The sequence below is a fragment of the Stigmatopora argus genome, chromosome 13 (genome assembly GCF_051989625.1).
Source record: "Stigmatopora argus isolate UIUO_Sarg chromosome 13, RoL_Sarg_1.0, whole genome shotgun sequence".
NCBI classification, from domain to species: domain Eukaryota; kingdom Metazoa; phylum Chordata; class Actinopteri; order Syngnathiformes; family Syngnathidae; genus Stigmatopora; species Stigmatopora argus.
This window is the reverse complement of record NC_135399.1, coordinates 14378451-14390489: the sequence shown is the minus strand read 5'-3', so window position 1 is coordinate 14390489 and position 12039 is coordinate 14378451. Positions and strand designations below refer to the sequence as shown.

The 12039-nt window shown below is 41.7% G+C and overlaps 1 protein-coding gene across 5 annotated transcripts in view; it reads left to right on the top strand.

The window, feature by feature from the left end:
• Positions 1-12039, top strand: part of dachd (dachshund d) — a 104582-nt gene that overhangs the window by 43307 nt on the left and 49236 nt on the right. For all 5 annotated transcript variants that reach the window (XM_077617214.1, XM_077617211.1, XM_077617213.1 and 2 more), the window contains exon 2: positions 11783-11898. In XM_077617214.1, coding sequence (XP_077473340.1) covers positions 11783-11898 — 116 coding nt within the window. The remainder of the gene's footprint in view (positions 1-11782; positions 11899-12039) is intronic.

The window sequence follows — 12039 nt, the reverse complement described above, 5'->3', positions numbered from 1 at the left end:
GGCACTAACAAGCTGTGAGAGTTAACCTGTCAACGACCCGTCTCGCAAGTCGACCGCAGCAATATATGTGTCAGAACGCGTGAGTGTTTACATTGCTATTCGGAAAGAGAATTCCGAGGTCTGGATTACGGCCCTAATAGAGTTATTGGTGTGACAGCTCGTCGGGAATAGTTTGAGCAGATCCGACGTTAAACGCTCAGCTCCACGCCGGCCTGTTATTTCCTCTTCTTTTCTCGAGCAGTCTTCCGCCAACAAGATCACACGCGTGTACACAGACGGAATCCAAGTCTTCCGTGTCTCGCGGAGGAGGCGCTTTGATTTGTCTTTAACTGGGTACAAATGCTCGTCTGGGAATGCGCAGGCTTTGAACTAAAAGGGAGGATGAAGGAGGGGGGGGCTCCTCTCAGAACTTCCTTCTCCTTCCATGCATGTCTCTTCCAGGCTCTTATTGTTGTATTTAAAGCACAGCTGGCCAAATTGATCAGGAGAATAAATACTCCCCCAACAGCGAGGGGCTCTTAAAGGCTCGATTCTTAACCTTATTGCATGTATATACAAACCCAGAGAACACTTGAGTTTATGTAAACCTCCCCTTAGTTCTCCGCGAATCGCTTTTGGAGCCCTCCTCCGTATTTACTTTTCATTAACGATTGGAACAATCGGAGAGAGCTGGGAAAAATGGGGATAAACACGAGATAATTTTTGTTGACTGTTTCTCAAAGAACCTCAATCCTCAGTGCAATTAATGCTAATCACCAGCGTCTTCCTGTTTACTCTCGACTTGGGTTTGTGGGTGGCTTCTGATGCCCTCGAAAACCTCGTGAGGAAGTCGCGAGGAGGGAGTTTAGGAAGCGCTTTAACAATATATATCATCGTGTTGGAACGATATTTAGAACATTTCACGAATGCAAAGTTAAATCGATATGCTGATGTGATTGCATGAATCAATATTTTGTGATACTTCTGCGGACGAGGAAGGCTGAATAAATAAAAGGGTGGGCATGATTTTGGCTTGAAAGTCAGAATTCTGACTTTAGTTTCAGAATAAATACCGTATTTTCACGAATAAAAGGCACACCACATTATAGGGCGCACCCTCAATGAATGACACATTTAAAAAAATCCACATATAAAGCACACTGGATTATAAGGTGCCCTGTCTATTTATAATTTAAGACTTAAGTGTGCCTTATAGTCGTGAAAATACGGTAACAATCGAAAAGATATTCAGCAATAGATATAATTGTATTTATTTTAGAGTTTTCAACTTGTCACGTTTAGACCCCTCATCTCAGGAAGGGGCGCTGTCTAAGGTGCTAGCTCCATCTGGTTTTTAACCTTAGAACGAAAACGTAGGATTAAGTTAAGCTTCTTGTGCGGGCCATATTCAATTGTATTTTTATCATTTGCCTCAGACCAATAGAAACTGGGAGTTTGGACACTTCAAGTTTAAGGTACGAGGGAGTGATATTTAGTAGTCAAAGTTTCCAAAATTAAAAAACAATAATAAGAATAAGTTTTATTTCAAAATGCCTTTCAAGACACTCAAGAACACCAACACATAAAATAGAAAAAAATGAACAATGCACAGATTAAAAGCAAAATCTGAATAACTGGGAGAAACTGAAATGTAAACCGATCACGCCGGATACGATCATACAAACAGACGAGTTTTGAGACTGGATTTGAAAAGTATAAAAGAAGTTATAAGGCAGAGATTAGGGTGTAGAGTCTTCCAGAGCTTGGGGGCAAAGTCTAGTTTAAAAAAAAAAGATGCACTTCCATTGGTCAGGATTTTTGTTCTTCTGCTTTTTACTGTCACTTTATGTAAAGTGACACTCCACGACAATTTGGGGCAATAATCAGGAATGGAAATGCAGCTTGATTTCTGTTCCCCCAAGCTTCTTGCTACAGGGGAACCAATTAACTACCCTTCAGGATGACTTTCACTCCTAACTGCCGGTCTGCACCGCTGCCAGAAAGCAGGATTAATTCTCAATTAATCCCTGCAGCAGAATAACTCCGCCTTTGTCTGTCGGGGAGGACATGAGCATACAACAGCGAGGTGACTCCGTGAGACACCCCCCCAAGATTGATACGCCCTGTAGACTCGCTCTTCTCAAGCTGAAAATAAGAGCCATTAAAAGGGAATGCTTGACAATGATTTTTGTTTTAGGATTTCCAGCTTTATTAGCCATGCATATTAATGAGTCACTTAATTCCATTGGTGGTGGCGGCGAGTGGCCTGTTTGTTTTTTTTGCGCCTGACCTTTTATCTTGGATGAATTCACGCTCGGCCGGATTTAAGCACCCGTTCCTCGCTGCGATTCCCACCGCCTCGCATCCAAATAGGGACTTTTTATGGCTTTAGCGCCACACTTTTGTTTCACGGCAGGACGGAACCTTTAGGAGGGTTTGGACTCCCCGATGTGATGTCGAAGGATGCGCTACTTTTTTGTTTGGTAAACATTTTAAATGAGAGTCAGAGCACTTTTATAGCATTTGGCCATTTGTAAATGGGCGCTTTCAAATGACTGTTTAGAAAAGGATTTGTGTATTCCGAAATACTGGACTATAATATTCACATTTCTTTGTATATAATGCTTAACTCGAATACTTATTTGAAACAACAATAAGAATCGTTACTATTCATCTTGTGTGTTTTTCACAAAACTATTCGAACATTTTTGCACTTTCAGGCAGTTTTTGTTTTGTTTTCTTTGGCCTTTTTAATGGACTTAGTCGTGTTTACATTTTCACAATATTTTTAATGGCCCCTATACAAGGAAATTAATTGGATTTGCACTCTCACCAATCAAAACCTCTTTGATTAATTAAGAAAAAATGAAATAATTGGATATAAATGTACTTCTATGTTTATTTTGATTTTTTTCCCCAAATAATAGTCTGAAATTTTAATATCGGGATGAATCTGGATATAAATGTTCTTCTATGTTTATTTTGATTTTTTTTCTTCAAAATAATAGTCTTAAATTTTAATATCGGGATGAATCTGGATATAAATGTTCTATGTTTATTGTGATTTTTTTTTCAAAATAATAGTCTTAAATTTTAATATCCCGAAGAATCTGGATTGAATCGTGACCTGTGACACCCCCCTATTACACATTACATATTGCCCGAACGCTTTTTTAAAGATCCTCGCCCCGTAATCCATCCGACCCCCCTCCCCATCTGCTATCGTCTTTGTTGCCTCCGTCAGAATGCCTGCCGGATGCACAAGCACCCCCCACCCCCCTCCTCCCTATGGAAACGTGACGGGAAATATGCTGTTATAGCAGGCGGAATATTTGCCTGATGGGATTTGTAATAAAATTACGACATTTCCTCTCCATCAGCCTCTCTAATTTATGATGACGCCGGCAAAAAGGACATGTTTTATACATAAAGACGCAAGTAGCCTCCAGTCTGCGTGAGTAGCCGCTTACAGAGTTAGTACGGGAGAAATAATTGAAAAAGTTGAAAAGTGGAGTGTGTGTACGCACGTGTCTTGTAAGGGATGCCCAGGAAATGAGATTAATCAGCGCGGCAGACATTGTGCTGGGGGTGGCGGGGGGCGGGGGGGTCGGAAAAGTTAGCCGTGAATGCCTGACAGTCGTGCTCTTTCTCTCATTTCAAATGTTGGCAGGCTAGCAGGCAGCTCCGAGGGAAATGCGCTCCTTTCATACTTGAGTAATTGATGAATTGTATGCAATATGCAAATGAGAATCCATAAATCTTATGAATGACAGCTTAATTTATGTGAGCCTTAATGAATGCAGGATTAGATTTTAATTAAATATCCTCAAAGGCACCCTGACTGGCTAAGTTTTTAAAGCCTTGTTTTGAAGACTTGTTTCATATGCATCAGAGTTCATGAAAAAAAGGGGAGAAATTTCCTCACGGTTTGAAGATAAGACCTGCTCTGTTTTGTTAACCAAAGGCGCTTAATAATAAATACTGGAGCCAATCATATCATGCCATCTCATTCGGGGCTTTCCTGGAACTGTGCAGCCGCGTACATTTGATTAACTGCATTTACTTTAAGCGCTATCTGATTCCCAACGTTTGCTATAGTATCTTTTTAATTAAGAGAATCTTCCATTAGGCGTGGAAAAGTCAACCAATTAGGCTTTCCTCGTCAGTTCCCGTGATGTTAGGACGCCTGCTTACTCATTATCGCGGCCCGTCGACGTGATACTAAACACAGTTTTATTCCGCAGCGATGGCGGTGGCGGCGGCGGCGGCAATTATGAAATTTTCTTTTTTGCCATTAATGAAGCGCGCCTTGTAATCGGCAATTTATGGTGTTTTAGATGTTTTGGAGATTGAATTTCACAGCTGAGAGACTTCAAACAGTGCTAATGGAATACGATGATGAGAAAGTCTCCTCTCGAAAGATTGCAGGCGTACGATCGGTCATCGATTTAATAACTTTTCAGGGAGTTGGAACAAGTTTTAAGACAGGAAAAACGTGTTGCAAGTCTCTTAAGAATCAACACTGTTCATTTCAGCAAAACTGTGCAACTAAGCTTAGAAGGATACAGATTTCTTTCATTTTCTTTTTTATAGCCAGGTGAAGCATTATTAAAAAATAATGCAAATAAATCTAAAATTTCGGTCGTGAAAGTTTAAACTTCTGTCACGAATAGTACTTGTATTCATGCCATAGTTGGGTCGGGCAAAACAAATTGGAAGTAGCTATTTTGTTCAGCTACTAAAGCCTTATAAAAATATATATAATTAAAAAATGATAATAGATTTGCAATTTTTCATGGTAGGAGAGTGGTTAGTTGGTATTAACGTGGCTCGTGAGCCAAACTGAGTTGGACATCCCTGTATTAGATATTATTTTACATGAAAATGTACTGAACTGACTTGAGGTTAACCACCCACACTTGAGCTGACGATTCCAATCAAACCAAAGAAAAATACTTGGAAGTGACCAGTCCCTTTCCTACTCCTGATCCAAAGTGGTTATCCACGCAGGAATCTGGACAGAGATGTGATTTTTGTAGTAATTTAAGTAATTTTTTCGTCCCCATTATTGGTCGGCGTCACCAAGAAGCTCCATTCACAATCTTGCACGCTAAATTCCAACTTTAATTCTATACCAATAATTTCTACGGCAATTTTGCCTGACAATCCCAACTCTGAAACAGATCTTCGTAACCCTCGGCTCGACCATATACGCTTTAGCTACTTAATGTTCGCAGTTTGCGAGACGGATGCAGCTGTTCCGCCCTATCCTTAATATATAAAAACGTTTGCCGTCCTCACCAACTGGCGCGCGATCGCGATAAGATTAGCTTCACGTGGCTACTTGCGCCCGGCGTCTGTCTGACAGGTGCAAGGGGAATCTGATGGAGATAATCCCAGAATAAGTTGAATGCGAGTACAGATACAAGATGAGAAGCCTGCATGAAAAAGATGGATGAGTGAATATATTCCCATGTATCATCGTGTGACTGTTAGATTATGATCATCTCAAGCAATAGACTGCCAAGGTCAGCAGGACATATAAATCATCCCGTTTTTTTTCTTCTCTTTATGCTGAAACATTTTTAATGCATGCCTTTTGCCGACTTTATTGAATGCTTTACGACCAGTTAGTCGTTTGTCTCGCAGGTGATTGGAAATCTCAAATGTCAAATCAGTTGCGATAAGACGGGGCAACAAAAAAATTGGAATAATCTTCTTCAGAGATAAAAATAGCTCCATTTGACTTATTGGATGGATTGGAAATACGTACAAGAATAAAGTATTTTTAGATAGAAGTACAGGGTGTCCCAAAAAATGTATGCACATTAAAAATAATTGTAAACATGGTGTTTAATTCGAATTTTATTATTTCAAGTTGAATGGTTCTATTAACTGCCATAATTGTACCTATTGGGCACCTGAGAATCCACATGTTACTGTCGACCGCCATGTCAATTTAACGAGAATTACTGTATGGTGTGGTTTATCATCAAGAGGATTAATTGGACCATTCTTTTTTGGCGCAACTGTAACCGGTCCCATTTACTTGAACTTGCTGCAACAATCTGTTATGCCATGCATTAGAGATGATTTTGAAGATGAAGAGGTTTATTTTCAGCAAGATGGTGCACCCCCACATTACCATCGCGATGTTAGGTCTTTTCTTGATGAGGTTTTGCCAAACAGGTGGATTGGACAAAGAGGTTTTGTTGAATATCCTCCCCGTTCACCTGACCTCACACCACTCGATTTTTGTCCTATTTGGATACCTAAAAGACAAAGTTTATGCTACGAAACCCGCAACAATTGCTGAATTAAGAGATGCCATTGAGCATGAATGCACACAAATACCAAGAGAATTGTTTCATAATGTGTGCGATTCTATTGTTTGGCGTTGTCAGCAGATCAAAGCGGGCGCCAGTTTGAGAACAAGCAGTGAAAAAACAGAAAAATGAAATATTCTCACACTTTTGAAATAATAAAATTCGAATTAAACACCACGTTTACAATTATTTTTAGTGTGCATACATTTTTTTGGGACACCCTGTATTTTAGATGTGCTTCCTGCTTTATGGGATCCCTTGATTGTCCCTTTTATAATATTGTTTAGACTTAATTAGATTAATTAGCTCTTAGCTATTTATTCTTTGCACAGCCACTGGAAATAAAAATGAAAAGTAAACCGGAGTACCCAGAGAATTCCCACGCAAGACTGGGGAGAACATGCAGAAATACAGAAAAAAAGATATGTATTTGGCCCATTATTCAATTCCATTGATACCCAAAGAGACTGAAATATTGATAATTGAAGTAATGGAGAACTCCCTGAAGGCGGGTTTAAACCGTTTGACCTGGCCAAGTACATCAAAGAAAATAAATAAATATAAAAGCTCATAAAGTCAGCATATTCCAGTCCCTGATGGCCCAAAAACGTCTGCGTTGCTGCCTGACCTGGCACTTTGAAAAGAAAAAAGGCAAAGAGGTGGTTTGTTTTATCAATAAGACCTTGTTTTCATGGCTGGTCACCACCTCTGCCAACCAATCAATGGATGCTGCGCTCTGCTATCGCTGCTGGAGAAATGAAAAATAAACCCCAGATAATCCTTCAGTTAAAAGGTTACGCAGGGCGATAAAAGCTATTTTGTTAATTTATTTACTCTCTGCGGCAGAGAGATAAAGAAATGGAACAATTAGGGGAATTCGAGGTGAGAGATTTTCAAAGGGCAAACGACAGCGGGTTAATATTTTATAAGGTCTGATTGGCGGAGACCCGCGCGGGCCTTTTGTTTACACACCCAATGATTCGCTCGTTTGTTTGTCGGCCGAGCCGGCGGCGGCGGAAATGGAATAAATATCTTGCCGTCTACCTTTTAGGCACGTCAAACAAAAAGCCCGATAAAAGGTTAATGGCTCAATCAGAACGGCCGGAAAATAATATTGCCATCTCTGTTGACATAATCGGCTTGGATTCCCAAAGAGGGGCGTGTAACAAAATCCACTGAAGGCCGCCCGCCCGCTGGCCGGTTGCTCTGCATTATCGATTGATTTATAACCGATCGTAATCACCGCATTAGCCGCGTTCTGAGTAATGAGATCTCGGTCGCAGTTTCCGTCCCCTTTTGCGATATTCTACGCCTATCGCTTCCTGTAAAGCGGGGTGAGAACGCCAATGCAATTATCGGGGCTTTTATTGTGTCGGGGCGTTGAAATTGGACTCGTGTTGGGCCCCACCTAATCCCATTGCCCGCCGCGGCGTAGTGCGTCGGCGAGTATCGGGTTCCCGGCGACTCTGCCGGGTCAACTCCGGGCTGGGCTATTAAAGGGGGTCCGGTTCAGAGAAAGTTCAGCGTTATTTTCTTTTGGCGACGCCGGCAAAACAAAGAAATAGATATGTGTCCCAGTTGCTGGCGGGGCCTATTTGCTTTGCTTAATTGGAGCCAGCAGAGATGGGAGGTCCTGGAATATCCTCAACCTCAGCCGCTTGAACGTAAATAAAGCCTGGAAGCATTTGTTTCGCAAGTGACCTTCCAGTGTTCAATATTGTCTCTATTTCCGCACAAATTTACACCAGATGAAAGATGCTGTGAGAATAAAGTGAACGATTTCACTCGTTTCCTCACTCGTCTTGCAACTTTGCACGCGGTAACTTTATGGACTAGCGGACTAAAAATGTTCGATGGATAAAGTGTGCCAAAACACACTTTTTCTCATTTCTTGACACTTTTATACAACCTGATTTACAGTCTTTATGAAATACAGTAATCCCTCGAATAACGCAGTTAATGTAGACCAGACATGGATAATCCAAAAATCGCAAAGTAGGGTCACTCCTATTATAACTTTTTTTTAGTCCTAGTCGCAAGACTGCCTACGATTTTCAGCGTGAATTATCACATTTTTCTAAACTTAAAATAATAATAATACTAATCAATAGCGGGAAAAAATACTAGTGAATTCGCGATAAGTGAGGACACAATAATCAAGGGATTACTGTAAAGTATTCATCGTGCTTGAGTGTTTTCTTTAGGTGTCCAAAGTGGTCCTCTTACTGTTTATCCTTACAAAAGGCAATGGGGGTGCTGGAGCCTATCCCAGCAAAATATGGGCAGTAGGCGTGGGACAATGAGACAAAAGACATTTATACTTACAGACAATTTAGAGCACCTAAAAAGCTTAGCAAGCATGTTTTGGGATGAAATCAGAGTACCCGGAGAAAACCCACATGGCGGCGGTGAGCACATGCTCTAATAGGAACACTGGAACAAAGACAAACATGCATTCAGTTCTTTCTACATTCTGAAATAATGGCCTAGTTTGGGCCATTTTCTGTGTCAAGCTATTTATAGCGGCAGCTTGATAAATAGCCTGGCACTTTTATTGTTGGAGGCCAGGTTGACTTCCTCTGTGGATGCACTCTCTTAGTTATCTTGACCGTCACAGATGTTTGGTCAGTACTGTTGTAACTCATAATACCCATTTTGGTCTCAGACCAGCGTTTCAACTTCTGACAGAGAAACAGTCGATCTGCATCATTTGATTTAGGCTGAATTGTGGTCAGTTTCTTGGCATCTTGGAGCCCTCAGTCTCAAATCTCAAAGTCCTGGTCTTGTCTTTATCTTGCTCTTGACCACAACAGTAGCAAAATCAACTTTCCACATCACCCACAGCTCAAGTACAACATCTGTGCTACTTTCCCTGACAGAATGAATACATACAAGCTGACAAACCACTTTTATTCGACTGTTTTTTCCCTTACTAGAGTTCACGTTATCCTTTAACATCACTTTTTTGTCCATTTGACTACCTTTTTTTGCTTTTTGTATCGTTGGCAAAAAGCCTTTTAGCCATCACGTAGCCTTTCTCCATCGAGGTGTTTCATAAATAATTCAGCCGGCGCGCGAGTGAAAGTGATGACAGCCAAACCGTCCACGATAGCTCCCTCTACTCCGATCAAAGAGGCGTATAGAAATAGGAATTACATTTGCGGACATTCCCATCTTGAGCGGGCACTCCTTTTCGCCCTCCTCTCACTTTCGCTCCGCCGTTCACCCGTCTATTTTTTTTCCCGCCCCCAACAAAGGGTTGAACGCGGGTCGGCTTTTAGTCCTCTGGAGCCGCGCCGCGAGAGTCAGCACATTCAGACAGCCCGAGCGAGCGCACTCTATTAGCGAGAGCCGAGGTAAGTAAACCTCACAAGACACGGCTGAATAAACTCCACTATTAAGGCCGTTTGCTGCCGATGCCGCCTGTGGGAAAAGCAATGAGATGGGCTGTAAGGCAAACGACCACAATGCTTGATGAGAGCGGGCGCCAGATTCAGCCACAAGTGTTCAATAAAAAGAAGAAAAAAAAGGAAGCATATCTTCACTATAACATATTTTCGGACCGGTGCCTAAGTGGTTCACATGTCCGCCTCACAGTTGCAATCCCAGTGGGTTCCTCCCTACCTGTGTAGAGTTTGTATGCTCTTCCCGGGCCTGTGTGGGTTTTCTTTGGGTACTCTGGTTTGCTCCCACATCCCAAAAACATGCATCCTAGGCTGATTGGACACTCCAAATTGCCCCGCATCATTTTGTGTGGCCCGGGAAAATAAATCATGAGTGCCGACTTTCTGTTTTAGGATCAAATTAAAATGAAGGGTATAGATGTATATTAAATTTCTTGATTTTCCCCCTTTTAAATCAATAATTGTAATTTTTTAATCCTTTTTTTCTGTGGTTTTAGTTCAAAAATCATTTGGTAAAATCTAAAAATATATAAAAAAAAAAAAAATGAATATTCAGGGCTTTTAATCCAGTTATTTTAATCCATTTATAAAAAAAAATCAAAATATTATATCTAAAATGGTCTGGCCCACGTGAAATCAAGTTGACGTTAAAGCAGCCCGCGAACCAACCCGACTCTGACACCCTTGCCCTAGGGATAAGCGTGAGCATGAATGGGGCTGGCAACAAATTCTGCCTGTAGTTAGCTGAGATGGGCTCCTGCACCCCCGTGAGGATGAGCGGCAGGGAAAATGAATGAGTGAATTGACTTATTTATGAGTACTAATAACACTGGTTAACAAGCAAAATGCTTCCCGGTTCAATGTGTTCAATCAAACTTAAATAGATAGATTAGATAAAACAGATATTTTTCTAAAATTAACGATTCTGCTGCTTTCTCATTTTCTCATCGAATCGGGATAGGGGGGTGCTAACCCTCGGCCAGCGCCGTTCAACCGTTTGATTTCTGGCTTTGTTTTCTCTCTGTGAAATGAACGTCATGTTGTTCTGGTTATGAACGATCTTCCAAATTTTAAACAAGAACACCATCTCATTTTAGATAGGATTTAGTAGCCTGATAACGCTCAGACTATTGTACGGCGAATAATTTATGACGCCAATATGTCACCAGTGTCAAGTTGATCATAATTCATCTTCAGCAGAGACAGCAGAGTCTACCTTTTATGGACTCTTTGCCCCTTTATAATATGATTTTTTTTTTCTTTCCCTCACCCCGTAGGCTTCACTTTATAAATATAAAGCAGCAAAGTAGGTATTGATTGCAACTCGGAGCTGTATTAACACGCCAATGAGTGAGACGTGTGGAAAGTTAGCGTGGCGTCTGCTTCTAAGCCTTTTTTTTTTGTTCCCCCCTCCCCGGTCATGTGACTGGGTCATTTATCACGACTGGATCCGTGCCCCTCGCTCGCCGTAATAAAATCCCCCCCGTCGGAGTGGTCCAACAGGTCTGAATCACTCTGTCACACCACCTTCCAGCGATGGCATGCATTAAATCAAGCAAGCGGAACATTTCCTAAGGCAGCCATTGCCTTTTAATTTCCTGAAGAAGCTTAAAATATCATTCATTACCGCAACTACACATATTTGGTTTTTAAAAGTCTCATAAATCAATAGTGGCCTGACTGCAATAATTATAACAAGTTAAAGTGTAATTTCCAGACTGACGCGGGCTGAGGGTTTTAGCATATGCAAACGAGGCAATTCAAATAGTGCGGGGGATATTAATGCGCGGGAACAGGTAACGAGGTATGGGCTATGAATTATGCATCAAAAAGTGGTTGATCTTCAATAAAAGGAAATGAATTCAGCGTGTAATCTAATTAGTTATGGAAGTCTATTATGTTGAGCCGCAGAAAGCAACTGTCCTTGAAAGGGAATTTATTTACAGTGCGTGTTAGCTGCTTGTGGAACGCTCCAAATGTTAACAACAACAGCAGCCGTTGCCCGGGCCCCCCTCCTCCGACACCCCCGCGCTCTCTTACCCTTCTCCTTCTCCCTCTTGCGGTTCTTTCCAGCTCCAGACCCGGTCGGCCACCGAAGAGGACCCAGAGCGTGACGTCGCCAGAGAACCCTCACATCATGCCCCACACGGTCCCCGGTCTCATGTCCCCGGGCATGATCCCACCCACAGGTAGGCTTGGTTTCCTACTAAAATATTCAATTCACATGAATGGAAATGATATGGACGGCACGGTGGAGGAGGGGTGGGCACGACCGCCTCGCAGTTATGTGTCTGAGGGTTCAAACCAGGCCTCTCTGTGTGGAGTTTCAA